This window comes from Leptonychotes weddellii, chromosome 11, assembly GCF_054177405.1.
Source record: "Leptonychotes weddellii isolate Sample4059 chromosome 11, ASM5417740v2, whole genome shotgun sequence".
Taxonomy (NCBI): Eukaryota; Metazoa; Chordata; class Mammalia; order Carnivora; family Phocidae; genus Leptonychotes; species Leptonychotes weddellii.
In genome coordinates, this window is record NC_138379.1 from 37,432,687 (window position 1) to 37,448,157 (window position 15,471).

The following is a 15,471-nucleotide window of genomic DNA, read 5'->3' on the forward strand; positions in this document are numbered from 1 at the left end:
GAGGGAGAAGCAGCCTCCCTGCTGAGCAAGGAGCCTGATTCAGGACTTGATCCCATGACCCTGGGATCATGACCTGAGCCAAAGGCAGAGGCTTTGACTGAGCCACCCAGGGAGGGGGGCCAAATTCTAAGAGAGGAGCAGCTGATCCAGCTCAGCTCCCAGGCAAGCATCAAATGACCCAGGTGGTCAGACCCAGGGATGGGCAGGGTTTAGCCAGGCAAGCAGAAGGACCAGATCAGGAATTCCACTGTGAATAAGATCAGGATGAGGGAAAAACCAGAAATGGGCCCAGCAACCCCAAGAAACCAGCTACATAGCCCACAAGGTCCAGGCAGGCTCCAGGCAGAGCCCAGGGAGCTTTCCCCAGGGTTCTGACCCAGACCATGGAAACGACACCCTACCTCATTGCCTCCTGGTAGATTGACTACTTCCAAACCCGCTGGCTTCTGTTTATAATCCAACATTACTTTTCAAGTTTAGCCCTTTTCATTGAACCTGATACTTCCAGGCAAAAGGGCGCAAAAGTCGCATAAAAAGCATCAGTTGGCACTTGTACCCCTGCTCAAAAATACCTCCAGTCTCCCCTTCCTCTCACGACTATCTTCAATACCCCTGCTCTTCACTCCCTTGGCTTTTCCATCCACTTCAGCCCCATGTTCCACAGGCACTCTCTGGGACTCGAGAGCTCAGTCTGGGACACCAGCCCCAGCTTGAGCCACCACCCACCCTACACGCGTCAGTCAGCATCTGCACATCAACTCCAAGGCCAGCCCCAGCAGCCCAGCCCTTGGCCCTTCCTTCCCCTCATCCCAGGCTCCTGGGACAGAGCGGCCTCTTGCAGATCTCCGGGGGCGGGGGGGTGTGCAGGGTGAGAAAGCATGGGGCCAGCTGCACTGACCAGCAGGTGAGCCAGGTCAGAAAAGCCAGAATGAGCCAGACACACAGGAAGGAGAAAAAAGGAAAACTCTGGGCTCCCTGGAAAGGCTGAGTCTGGAGAGAAGCTGATAGGGGAAGGGACTTGCTATTCGTGGAAGGCTTTTATTTGGTGGTGGGAAAAGAATGGCAAAAATGTAACACAATATTTCTGTAACTATAAATAACATGTAAATACCTTTCATAATGAAAACCTTATGGAATCTGCTTTTCTGGGAGGCTCTTAAAATAGGAAAAGGCAACGGAGGGAAATAACATATATTTAACCCACACTACGTTGTTTGCTTAATCCTCTCACTTTTCTTCTGGGGAAGGTTTTCACTTTGTAGATGAAGAAAATGAGGCCTTTGAGACGTTCAGGCACTTGATCAAGGTCTCACAGTGAGCCATAGTTTGAAAGTAGATCTATCTGGTTCTAAAGCCCTCGTTCTTTCTAGAATCAGGCACGAGCCTGCTTAGAGGCAGGGGCTGGACTATATGACCTTTCTAGATTCTTTTCTATTGCCGGATTTCTGGAATTGGCTAGTTCCCCACAGCTGTCTCAAGTCTTTCAGGACAATACGGATCCATTGTGTGTACTATGGACAATAACTACAGAGATTTAAGGTGTCAGGGACAATGCTGAAAGTACAGTTGGGAAATGCCAGCTTCTGCCATGGCCTCGCTGTGTGACCTTAGGTAAGTCTCTTCCCTCTCTCGACTCCAGTTCTCACATCTGGAAAATGCAGATCTGGGCTCATTTGGCAAGCCTCGAGCTCTAACAATCCTGTTTGCTAGGTGCTAGGGTTCATTTTGGTAGCCTGAGGAGGGTGTCCCCCGAGAAAGGCACATCAGAGCTTCCCCCAGCCTGGCCGCATGCCTCTGCCCCACCCCCACCCCAGGAGTCCACGCAAGTGCCCCTGTTGGCAGCCCAGCCCACACCGACCTGCACCTCCCGGGTCAGGGCCAGCTCCAGCAGCTGGCCGAAGTGCTGGCCCAGCGTGCTCAAGGTCTCACTCACACAGGCCTTCATCGACTTCAGGACATGCTCATTCTCAACCTGGAGGCACCTGGGGAAAAAAAATCATGGCATGGGCCACGGGGACGAGCAAGTATTCAGCCCAGAGCCATTGCAGGGGCCAGATCTGGGCCTGCCGCAGGCCTGCGGGTGTGCGAGGAGCCTAGGGAGACGTCATCGGCTCCAGGGGAGTCAGAGATGGAATATTCCATAACCAGCTCATCCTTTGGCCAGAGAAGTGCTGGCCAAAATGGGAGCTAAAAGTCCAGGTCACTAGGAAGAAAGTCCGAAAGAAAGTGGTCCAATCCATACATCCGGGCTTCTAGATGAGAGAATCCGCCGTCATTGCACCAGGGTCTAGGGATGGGGTGTGGGAGCTGCGGGGCTGGGGTGGGGGAAGGGGGGTGCTGCTGTTGCCAGGTAGGCTGGTACTCACATGCAAGATGTATGGGAATAGTCATGACCCTTGAAGAAATGGCTGTCTACAATGGCTGTCTACAGAAAGGAGCCTTAAAAATTTTCTCCCCAGGTAGGAAAAACAGGGGGTGGGTCAGGTTTAAATTTACCCCTAGGGCCTGAGAATGTTCCACTGGAAGGCCAAAGACCAAAGACCCCATGGGGGTCCTAGGGGGTGCCAAGTCCCATGTTTCTCTCACAGGGCATGGGGGCTAGAAAGAGTAAGGGAGAGTGTTAACATCCACCTGGGTGTGAATACATGTGAGGCTGAGTGTCTGTATGTGTCTAAGTGTAAACATATGTATGTTTACGTGTGTGAGATACAGAGAAGAAAGTGTGAGTGTATTTCTGTGAATATATGAGTGTGTGTTTATATATCTATGTAGGGGCAACTGTGTCTGTGAAATCCTTGTCTATGTGTCTGTGAGTGTCGGGTGTGAGTGTCTGCTTTCACCTTGCCTTGACTTTAGGGATCGGGGGAGGGGGGTGCTTCCCAAAGCTACAGGAAACCTTTTCTTTTTTATTAACCCTCAATAATCCTCTTTTTTCCTATGCGTGGGCCTCTTCTCTTTCACTTTCTTTCTAGGGCCTGAAAATGGGGCAGAAAATCCCAAGGGAGTCTTTCCAGGTTGCTGATAAAAGTCAGCAAAAGGAAAGTCCCAGAGCACCACCAGGCCTCCCCACTCGCTCTCTCCCTCTGGAAGAAGATACCAGCCCCTTCCCCTGCCTGAGGACAGGCTGTCCAGTCTCACCCAGCATCCAGATTTACCTCTCTGTGATCGCTGAGAGCTCTGAGCATTTCTCCATTAGCAGTTTCTCAATCTGTAGAAAAAACAGAAAAAGTTTATTCAATTCAACAAGCATTGGCTGAGGACTGACTTTTGTGTGGCGCCCTCTGGGATATAAAGATGAAGAATCCAATCATCTGATTTTGGAAACAGGCACATCAACCATAACACAGTGTTGTATGGATGGCAAGACAGCATCGTCAGCTTCTTTGGGAGCTCAAAAAAGAAAACCAAGCACTTAGTTATGCTGGGGATCTGAGAAGCTTCCAAGAGGAAGGGGCATTTGGGCTGGGCTGCAAAGGATGAACAGAAGTTTACTGTCTGCAAAGTGGAGCAAGGAAAAGGGTAAAGCAGTAAGCTGGGAAGTGAATGCCAAAAGAAAGAAACACAATGACAAGGGGATTTTCAGTGCTTCACTATGGGCTTGGAAAAGAAGATTTCAAATCATGGGCTTCGGAATCAGAAAGACTTAGACTGAATTCACTGTATAACTTTGGGCAAGTTACTTAGGCTCTCCGAGTTTCTGTTTCCTCATCAATACAGTGAGGACATCACACTAGCTAATATTTGTTCAGCAACTGTTTTTATTTTTTTTTAAAGATTTTATTTATTTATTTGAGAGAGAGAATGAGAGACAGCACAAGAGGGAAGAGGGTCAGAGGGAGAAGCAGGCCCCCCGCTGAGCAGGGAGCCCGATGCGGGACTCGATCACGGGACTCCAGGATCATGACCTGAGCCGAAGGCAGTCGCTTAACCAACTGAGCCACCCAGGCGCCCTCAGCAACTGTTTTTAATGTTTTACATGTAATAACATGGTAGTCCTCACAACAGATCTATGAAAAAAGCACTATTATTATACTCATCAGAGTGATGGAACTGGGGCACAGAGAAGGTAAGTAACTTGCCAAGGTCACACAGCAGAGCTGACATTTGATCCCAGACAGTCTGGCATTAAAGTGGGTGCACTGCCCCACCGTACAGCCTCTCGCAGTGGTTCTGTCCGCTTCGCATCTAGTGCAGGTTAAATGAGATGGGTGTGTGAAAACACCTAGCTCGATGCCTAGGACATGGTAGGTACTCAGTAAAGGTCCTTACTATCTTCCCTGCTTTTTGGAAGTGGAGGGAGGCGCTGGGGCAGGAAAAGTTCAACCTCCACACACTTTGGACCCACGCTTCTAGAAGGCATCCCCCTTCCGAGTGCCCACCCATGTCCATCCCGGGGCAGCTGACCTGGCCCATCTCCTGTAAGGAGCTCCTGCTGACAGTGCTGTACTCGCTGACCATGGATCGGGCATGGCAGGTGAGACGCACACTCATGCTATGGACGCGTGCCCAGCGGTCCTGGGCGAGCTTCTGCCCGATCCTGCGCAGCTCAGTGCTAATGACCCAGCCCCTCTTGAGAAGCAGCTGCAGGGGGTCTCCGGGGCCAGGGCCACCAGCCAGGATGACGTCACTCTGTGCATCTTCCTCCAGGCTGATGGGCTTTGCCTGCAAGACGCACATGCACTCACATTCGGTCATGAGCTTCAGGTCCTCCATCCAGCGCTGGACCGAGTCCACCTGCATCAGGTGCAGCCTGCAGCCAGGGAACAGCATCACAATGGCTGTCAACACACCACAATTTCCAAAGGTTTCCATTTCGGGCCATCTGATGTTTGCGAAGCACCTACCATATGCTCATCACTGTCTCTTGAGCTCACTTACCTTAACCCTCTGATCTTCCATTAACTCCAGCTCACAAAGACTGAGGCACAGAAGTTTTGGAAGCAGATGACCAGACAAACAGCAGGCCATGAAGTCTGGCACATTAGCAGACTACATTTACAAGAAGAAGAACACAGAAATAGCCTCGATATCAAATACTGGTTATGTCGTTAGGAGCTATGGTACCGCTATGTGGTCATAGAGTGTGAAACTTTTTATTTATTTATTTATTTTTTAAGATTTTATTTATTTATTTGAGACAGAGAGAATGAGAGACAGAGAGCATGAGAGGGAAGAGGGTCAGAGGGAGAAGCAGACTCCCTGCCGAGCAGGGAGCCCGATGCGGGACTCGATCCCGGGACTCCAGGATCATGACCTGAGCCGAAGGCAGTCGCTTAACCAACTGAGCCACCCAGGCGCCCCGTGTGTGAGACTTTTTAAAATAGTGCTTTCACAAAGAGTGGCCCAAGACAAACATGATTAGAAAGGGGGTAGAGAAGATGGAAGAACATCTGATCATCATGTTCTAGAGACAGAGAGCTGAAGCAAAATGACCTAAGAGCTTCTAAGAAGCAGGAAATGAACTAGTCACTCGCTCACTGACTCATTTACTCTGTGAACACTGCAGTGGACAGCTGTTGTTTTTTTCCTTCTAGGATCCTTCCTCCTTCTTCTGTCAATAGCAGAGGCAAGTTACATTGCTGCCTCTTGGTGTGGCGGCCCGGGCCTCGGCTGTTCCCTCCTCCCAAACGCAGGACTTGCAAGGCTGCTAAATCACGGTGCCTGAGAACCAGCACTCGGCACAGAGGAAGCCTGTAGTGCTGGGTGGGGAAGAGCTCTGGACCCCTTGGGCGGGACCCACTCACACCCCCTTCTTCAGGCCTGGAACGGAAAGGGCCATGGAAAGGCCACAAAAAGGAGCCAAAGGGGATCAGTGCCACCAAATTGCCCCTGAGCCCTTCCCGGGAGGCCTGATTAGATGTCAGACTCACCATTTTGCCGCCCCAGCCACCCCCATCTCGCACAGAGGCACACTCCATTCTTGTCCTTTAAGACCTTTAAGAACTAGAAAGAAAGTGGGATTTCAGAAGCTGTGTTAATTAAAATCCTAGTTGATTTATCACTTGGCCGCTAAGAGAAATGGAATGACAAAACTATTGATTTCTCTAGTAACTGCGTTATTTGGGCCTGCGAGTGTCTGTGTTTGCAGATATGAACTCATTTAGGTGTCTGTCTGTATTATCAGTATGCCAGTGTCTGGACGTCTGGCTTGGAGCTGGTGTATCTCTACCTGCGCAAATCGTCCGATGATTGTGTGTGCTTATAAGCCTTGCATCAGATAAACTCGATGACTAAGAACAGCTGGGGTGGGCCTTGAGCGTGGGCTGCATTTAATGACTCAATCCCAAAGTAAAGAGTATAGAAAGGGGACGGAGAAAAAGTAACTTTGCAGTGGAGAAACCTGACATAACCCCATCCTACTCAAGTGATCGAAATGAACCTCACTGCTCATCAGCCACATTGACAGCATGTACCGTACTTCTGATAGGATCTGATGAGGAGGGCTTTCTTCTCCCAAACATATAACCTTAGTTTCATCACAGGAAAGGCCTCAGGGACCGGCGGAGGGACAATCTACAGAATATCTAATCAGTACTCCTCAAAACTGCCAGCATCATCGCCAACAAGGTAACACTGAGAAATTATCAGAGACCAAAGGAGACAAAGGAGATGTGATGACTAACTATAACAGGATCTCCTGGGTGGAATCCTGAAGCAGAAAAGAACCTTCATGGAAAACTAGTAAAAGCCAAATGAAGTCCGGAGTTTAGTTACTAGTAACAGACTAATAATGGTCCCTCAGTTGTAACAAATGTACCATGCTCACGGAGGATGCTAACAATCAAGGTAACTGGGTATGTGGGGGGCCTACAAGAGCACTCTGTACTATCTTTGCAACTTTCTGTAAATCTAAAACTATTTTAAAATTTGAACGTTTCTTTAAAGAAATGAGGTTCCGGGGAGAAAGGTAGAATCCAGCTGACAGGCCTGAGGGTTCCTTACTCCATTCCCCCCCCCAGGAAGAATTGCATTTCCATTGCTTCTTCCTGAAACAGGAGCCCAGGCTGAAACTGGCTGTCTCTCTGGTTTTGTGTCATGAGCCTCACGGGAGGAAGACCTAGAGAATGTACCATCCACTGGAGCTGTCCACTGGAGCAATCCAAGCTCCAGCAGACAGGTAGGAGGAACCTAGCTAAGGAGCCAGGAGTGGAGGTTTCCTCAGAGAACCTGGAAGTAGAAGGAAAGGGAGTCCCCGGTTGGGCTAGGGGATGAAAGTTGTTTTCTCAGGGGAAAGGAACATGGCAAGCCTAGGTTGGCTTTGTCTTCCAGTTGGCCCCATGATCTGCCCTGGAGCCCACCAATGGCTGATCCCAGGCAGACCTCCTGGACCTGCATCAGGGAGGCTCCCTCAGGCAGAGTCAGGCCCTCAGATGCCTCATAATGATCCTGCTCCCTCCTTAGTTGCCTGAACAGGCTTTGAACCAGAGCTCCCTGGGGCTGGAACAGCCTACTGTGGAAGGAAGGGCCTTGAGCATAAGAAAAGCTTCCACAGGCCCAGGCCAACAAGGTTTATACATTAGCATGCAGGAGCATAAAGAGCTGGCTCTGCTACTTATAATCTGTGTGGCTGAAGGCAAGCTACTGCTGCTTTTTTTTTCCTTTTTCTCAAATTTTTATTGAAAAACATATGCACATAAAGGTGAATAAATTATAATATCAAGTTGCAGTTTGACAAATTTTCATAAGGTCAACACACTCACGTATCCAGGAACCAGGTAAGAAACATTATCAGCATCCAGGTAGTCTCCCTTGCGCCCCCTTCTGGTCACTCCCCAACCAGGATAACCTGTATCCTGACTTTCTTAACAACATACATTAGTCTCTTCAGTAAGTTTCTTAACCTCTCTGAGCCTCAATTTCTTTATCTGTAAAATCAAGATTATAATAGAACCTTCCATACCAGATAGATGAAAGAATTACATTAAATGGTGAATGTGAGGGACTTAGGACGTTGCATGGCATAAAGAAATGCTCAAAAATGTTACTTCTCTTTGCTGTCCTTCCCCCATGGAATGCTTCAGCACCTACAATAATTACCATCATAATGGCTAGAAGTTTCTGAGCACATGCCACATGTTGAGCCCTGTGCTAAGTGCTTTACGGGAATTATTTAATTTACTCCTCAAGACAAGTGTCTGAGTTAGTAGTATTATTATTCCCATTTTACAGATAAGGAAGCCAGGGTGAAAGAGGTAAAAATCACCCAGGTAGAAAGTATTTGCACTCACATTGAAACTTTGGTCTCTCTCACTCCAGAGTCTACTCTTAACTTCTTAACCTCTTTGCTTTGCTGCTTCCCGCTCTAACAACCCTTCAAAAAAAAGACGTCAAGAAGCAGAGAGCAAGATGAGACAGCCTTAACACAGGGAGACAGGAAGGACAATTTTCCCAAGCAAAGAGTTCTGGGGCTGCTTATGAGCAACAGGAGGCAGAAGGGAAGCTGTGAGCCACTGGCTCTGCCTAAAGCTCTGGGGTACAGGGTGGGCCAGGATCCTGGGCCCCAGAGATTCATTCGCTGCTTTCAGGCCAAACCCACTCCTGGCTGCCCAGTGGCAGGAGTCACCTTCAAGGGGAACAGCCGCAGAGGCGAGGACAGACAGAGGCGCCCTCGGAGAAAGCAGAATCTGGTTTTCTTTAAGAATAAGCTTAAAATAACTTCTATTTCTAGAGATTGTTTAAACAAATACCTCCTCTTTCTCCTCCAAGGAGCAAACAAACATACTAAGAAGAATAAAGTGAGCAGATTAGTAAGCACATAGATCCCTGCCTCCTCTTAACCTCATTCAGTGCCTAGGCCTCAGGCCCCATCAAGCAGGTGCAGACCCCCTTAGGTCCAGGGCCAACTCCAATAGGGCCAGGAGGACATCAAGAGGTTCTGACCCACCAGCAGGTGGAGGGGAAGATGGGTTGGCTGCTCAAGGAATGTATATACCTCCCACCCAGCCTGATTTTACCCAGTGTGCCCAAATTACAACTAAACCATTGAGACTATAATTGTGTTTAGCATTTAAAAAAATAGAGAACTGGATGAAAAGTAATTCTGAAAGCAGAGGAAAAGGGAAAGTAGACAAAACCCACCAGGAATAATAATTAATATTTATTGGACCCTTCTAGTACCCCAAGGATTGTATCATTATCATGCATTATTTTATGCTCACAATATCCTGATTAAGTGCACACTTTCCTTGTCTCCATTCTACAGATGAAAATACAGAGGTGCAGAAGACTTATATGACTTAAGAGAGTCAGAGCTCCCTGCAGACAACCTGATTCCAAAGACTATCTACCTACTGACCACACTCTACAGTTTCTCCACCTGTCTCTCTCTTCCACCAACTTTGAGGTATCCTCAAAGGCCGGCATTGACCTCTCTCAGCATCACCAGCACTCAGCACAAGGCCTAACACATGGTAGGGATCAGTAAATATTTAAGCGATCAAGTAAACCAGAAACTGCCTGGGAAACATGGATTGTAAGCCTTGCCACACCAGCTGGAAATATTTTCTGGGCTTGTAGGGGTGTTACAAGATGAGCATGAGTGCTCTGGCCTGACACATAGGAAGCCCTTGAACTCACGCAATCCTCTGTTCTGAACTACGTTTCAGGAGACGTGCATACCAGCTTTGGCTGGCGCGTCAGACAAAGTGTAGATGAGCTCCCTGCAATATGGTACGAGTTTAAGAGTTGGGTAAGCAACTACATTCCACAAAAGCCAGCATAATAAAAACTTACATAGTAAATAGAACTACGTGAGCAGATGTCAGCAGACTCAGAGAAACCTTTTGTACAAGTCGTTTTTCAAACATTCCTGTACTCCACTAAGCAGTGCTCTGGTTGCCTAAAGCTTGGGTCCTTCGCAACCACTGTCCCAATTCTCAGAACTTCCAGGCAAATGGTAAGGTGTGGATATAGATACTCAAGCCCTGGGGGAGGGGGCTGGCTAAAGGGAGATCTTAGCTCTCACGGGAAGTGCCTGTCCCCATAGGACACCAGCAACAAACACAAAATATCCTCACCCAGTTCAGTAAGCCTTAAAACATTAAGCAGTGCCTCTCAGACAATCCTTGCTTGACCTGATTCACTGAAGCACTACTGATGTTGGGCATGTGCCAGGCTTTGTGCTGGTCCCTGCCCTCAGGACACTCACACCATCTAAGAGGAGAGACAGACATAAATAAATGTAACCCAACCTCATTCTCATCCCAACACCATGCGCCACACATCTCAAGCATTTCCAGGAGTCTCCAGAGTTCATCTCATATACAGTTGACCCTTGAACAACCCAGGTTTGGACTGCACGGGTCCACTTACATATGGATTTTTTATAGTGCAGTACTGTAAACGTATTTTCTCTTCCTTATGATTTTCTTAGGAACGTTTTCTTTTCTCTAGTTTACCTTATGGTAAGAATACAGTATAGGATATATGTAATATACAAATGATGTGTTAGTTGACTTTATGGTATCAGTAAGGCTTCCGGTCAATGGTAAGCTATTAATAGTTAAGTTTTGGCGGAGTCAAAGGTGACATGTGGATTTTCCACTGTGTTGGGGGTGGGTGGTTCAAAGGTCAACTGGAGATTCTCCCCCCAAATCTGTCATCTTTTCTTCCTTTAGCACCCCTACACTGGGTATTACCCTGGCTGTCAGGTCCTGCCAGGCCCACCCAGCATGGCTACCTTTCCTTCCAAGGGTTCTCATGCTGTCTGACTCCACTAAATATCTCAAGCTGCTCACAGTCACCACTTCTTCTCTTACTGCTGTGTCTTCTGGGAACCATCATGCCACCATCAGAGCCAAGCATGCCACTGCGTCTTCTAAGCATCATGTGGCTTCTGTGGGGTATCACTGTTCCCATCAGAGCGTGAGCTCGGGAGCTGGATTGCCTGGATTATATCCCACATCTGCAACTTGCTATCTGCATAATTTTGGGCAAGTTACTCAATCTCTCTGTGCTTCAGTTCCCTCATTGGTAGAAAGGAAATGATAATAGTACCCAGCCCCTAGGCTTTTTGTGATTATTAAGTGAAGTGACTATCTACATATACATACATATGCATATATGCAAATATGTATATTACTTGCTTAGAATAATGCCTGACAGGAAGTATTATACATGTTAATTGTTATTAGAGAAGTTTCAACTAAAGCAGCTGTTTCATCAGAATTTAATTACTTCAGAGTAGAGAAATAAGGAAAATTCTGGGAAGATGGCCATCAGGACAGCAGTTTTTAAATCTTTCTAAATCCCCACATGAGAAACTGACAAACAACAAAGATAACAAAGCCAAAACCCTATGGATAAAATTTACAACAAAACTAGATAATAAAATATCCCCACAAACCTCAAAATACAAGCAGGTGGGGATTGACCAGTCACAGCTACAAGACCTGCTAGGAGTCATCTGTCCGAGAGGAAGGAGGAAGCAGTGGGGTGGTGTCTGATGAATATGAGAGAGGAGAGCCCCGCCCCCATAGTCACTGGGTATTTATTGGAAAACATAGCATGACCATTCAAGAATAGTCGCTGAACTAGAAGGGGATTTGCCTCTCCAATATCAGGTGAGTGCCAGGCATCTACCAAGAATTCTCAAAACTGACCCAGCAGGAATCTCTTCTCTAACAAAGTGCCATATGGAGAAGAAATTTCTGGGAGCAAAATCAGAATTGAGCAGGACCGGGACCTCAGAGACAAAGGTGAGCGATCCATGGAAGGGGTGGTAGCGGAGTTGGAACTCTCAGAAAGCAGATCACCCGACTTTAAACCTTACACAAAAACAAAGCTGGAGCTATATGGATTGAGAACAGCCTCCCTGCACCCCGCCTCCCTCTAAAAGTTCATGAAAACTAATTTCACGTAAAAATAAGCAACACAAAAAATTACTGAAGTCTCATCCCATGCATAATCATTTTAAAAAGAGAATAAATAAAATAATATCCCTACAATGAGAAAATACCAGGAAAATAGTCTCACAAAACAGAAGGAAATGTAATGTACTAGTTCAAAATGAATTTAAAATTTTTAAAAATGATGTAAGATGTGAAAGAGAAACACAAAACCTCAGAAACTCCTTTCTTAAATAAGAAAAGAATTAGACATAAACAGGAAATGTCATCTTTGAAACAAGATTAAACAAGAAGAAAACGTGGGATAATGCCTTAAGAAAATCAAATGCAAAAAAGAAAAAAAATGTTTTAAATTTTTTAAAAAATGAAGAAAGAGATAAAAATAGATTTGTGAGAAAGTGACAAAGATTGACGATGGGCAAAGAAGATCGAACATAACATACAATAAGAGTTTTTGAGAGGGGTGCCTGGGTGGCTCAGTCGGTTGGGCATCCAACTCCTGATTTCAGCTCAGGTCTTGGTCTCAGGGTCATGAGTTCAAGCTCTGTCTTGGGCCCCATGCTGGGTGCAGAGCCTACTTAAAAAACAGAGAGAGAGAGAGAGAGTTCCCTAGGGAGGAACCCAAAACACAGCAACAAAATACATGTGAAAAGCTATGAGCTGGGAGAATGTTCCTGGAAAAAAAATATTGTTTCAACTATATATTGAAAAGGCATACTCTGTACATGAAAGCAAACATACACATATTCTAGTAAGATTACTGGACTTTTAAAAAGAAAGACAGGAAATCCTTTGTTACTTGTAAGGAACAAAAAAAATTATGCTATCATCAGTTTGGTTTTTTTGTGTGTGTGAGGGCAACGCTTTATACTAGAAAAAAAAGTAGAGTGACTTTTTTTTAATAGAGAAATAAAATGTGAGCCAAAGACCTTATATTCAGCCAAAATGACTTTCGAGTATGAGGTGAGCAGGAAGTGACCTCAGCACCAGCATGTTGGAGGACAGTCATTCGAGATCTTGGATACTGGACACTGATTCACACAGATAATGAATGAAAAGGGACAAAGATGAGCCCCCGATTTTTCACTTGAGCAGAGGACAGACAGGAGAAACAAGTTCAGAAGACAGCTCAGTATGAGGCATGTTGAGCCCAGTGGGCCCATTTCTTCCTTGGAGTCCAGTTCCTCTCTCTGGACTGTCCTCACGCAGCACTTCATTCCAGAAACATCCAGGCACTCCCAGCATCCACGCAGGGTGTATGGCCCACACACTCACATAAATCCCACCCTGAATGCTCATTCAGTCCTTGGTGCCCACTATGTGCGAGGACTGTTCTAGCTGCTTGGGATACACTGGTGAGCAAAACAAACATCTCTGCCTCTCCCCCTAGAGCAGGGGGCAGTAAATATAATAATAATAAATATAATGAATGAAAAAGGATAGAATATGTTAAAAGCAGACCATTTCTCTCTGAGTTAGAGTATGCATGGATGAGATTGTTCCTGCAGGAGGCAGGGAGGTAACTGCCATTTTCAACGAATGGTCAGGCTCGCTGAGAGAGTCCTGGGCAAAAGCTTCTGGGCGGTGGGAGTATTGAGCACGTTGAGGTATGGGTACTGAGTAATCCAGGCAGAGGGACCAGAGTGTGCAAAGGCCCTCCTTGGGAGTATGCCTGATTTATTTGAGAAAGGGTAGGGAGATCAACGTGGCTGGAGCAAGGGAACAATGAGTTGGACGTGAGCTCTGATCTAGGCTAGATCACAAGGGGTCTTGGGAGCCACTGTGAGCCCTCCAGGTTTCCCCTGCATAAAGAGGAGCATTCCTCCCAAGCATCGGAGGAATCTTGTCACCAGATGTCAGCTGGGTCCGCCTAGCTCCTACGCCTCTCTACAACCCAACCTGGAAGGCTGTCTCACTAGGGGCTTTGTAAAAACAACACATCGATTCATTTAGTGTGACTTAACCTCGCTATGCAATGAATTGTAAACTGTTTACTAAACAGTTAATTTAAGCACAATTATTTACGCAACAAGCTATAAATAATTTACAGTGTGGTTAGGGTATTAACTTCTAACCCCTCTTCACTAAGGCCCTGGTGAGGCCCCAGCTACTTGGGGCTAGAGGAAACGTTGCTTCTCTGATATTGTTCAAATCTTCCAATGTTTTCATTGCCCTGCTTCTGATCCACCCTGAATCCCACACTGAGCTGCATTGGCACGGGGCCTTTCCGTGCACTAGGTCTTTGCAACTCTCCATCCCTAACTGCTCCAAGTTCACGTTGCCAGTGGAGAGCCTTCATGGCATGTGGTGTTGGGCAGCTCACAGAAGTCCTGTTCCTAGCTTGCAACTGACCCATGTGGGCAATGCCGGAACCAGGAAGGAGGCTTTCTCTCCTACAGTGGACTCTGCAAAATGGCTCTTGCACCCACTTATTATGCTGGGGTTGGTCTCTTTCCCTGTGTGATCTCTGTGTTCTCAGCCATCTCTGGGGCAGACCCTCTGCTCCACGCTATAGCACGGGAAAGAGTTTTCAGATTGTCTTCCAGAAACCCCCACTTCCATTATTCACCCTACGCACTTTGATATATGTGTCCCCTAGCATTTTCTGTTCATTAAACTGTCCGATATAACATGGTAAGAGAGAGTTAATCCCTACATTTCAGGTATTTCCAGATATTTCCAGGAGTATGGGTTAGGGGAAATGAGGCCCGCCAATATACCCTGAGGCTAATAACTAGGAATAATTAGGGAAGGGGGCATGGATAATGCCACTAAGTCACTTTGCCCCATCCATTTCTCCAGGTTGTGGCTTTCTATAGGAGGGTCTGAAGGCAGGGAAGAGAGCTGACCACTCTAAAAAATCAACTTAAAAAAACCTAGCATAGTTCCAAACATGCTATAAAGAAAACTTTGAGTACCTTGCTCGAGCCAAGCATGCATCAAGTGCTTACACATACGATCCCTGTCTTGGATTCACAGAAACACTCTTTAGTATCCCCATTTTACAGAGGAGGGAAAACTGAGGCTCAGAGAGGTCAATGGCAGAGCCTAAATGTCACTCCAGGTCTGCTAACTCCAAAGCCCATGTCCTCACCACCCACCCCCCCAGTCTGTCCAGGACCCCGGTGGAGTGCGTTGTTGTTTCAGAAAGCCAGGGAACATGAATTTGGCTCCAGGTAACTATTTCCAATCCAATAAGCCGGTATGCTCATTTGACAACTGCCCACTCTCTGATGACTCAGAGCCTATCTTGTTAACTCTGTCAAACTCAGGCAGCTTAGATGTGCCTGAGGGAGAAGGGGGTGCCAATTAACATTCCCTGGCCTTTCATTAACTCAGGAATGACTCATTTTTAACCTCTTAAAAGGCTCCATGTGCGTCTCAGCATTGCCAGCGTACGTAGGAGAGCCGGGATGATGGAACTGACAGCAAAAACACCTGATGACACACCATCCCCCGGGGCCCCTTCCCACCTCCGCCTCTTCACAGCCGCGCGCTCGTGCTCACAACACTTGCCTCCCTGGAGTCACGGTCCCCTGACCTGCCTTCCCCCTCATTCCCAACCTCTGTCCCAGCCACGTGGAGTTCTCTCAGTCCCTCGGCCGTGACTTCTAGCCCCCCTAGC

The 15,471-nt window shown here is 47.0% G+C and overlaps 1 protein-coding gene across 3 annotated transcripts in view; it reads right to left on the bottom strand.

Annotated features, from left to right (window-relative positions):
* Positions 1-15,471, bottom strand: part of INSC (INSC spindle orientation adaptor protein) — a 121,385-nt gene that overhangs the window by 63,558 nt on the left and 42,356 nt on the right. For all 3 annotated transcript variants that reach the window (XM_081798537.1, XM_081798535.1, XM_081798536.1), the window contains 3 exons: positions 4,405-4,750; positions 3,156-3,208; positions 1,859-1,982 (listed from right to left, as the gene is read on the bottom strand). In XM_081798537.1, coding sequence (XP_081654663.1) covers positions 1,859-1,982; positions 3,156-3,208; positions 4,405-4,750 — 523 coding nt within the window. The remainder of the gene's footprint in view (positions 1-1,858; positions 1,983-3,155; positions 3,209-4,404; positions 4,751-15,471) is intronic.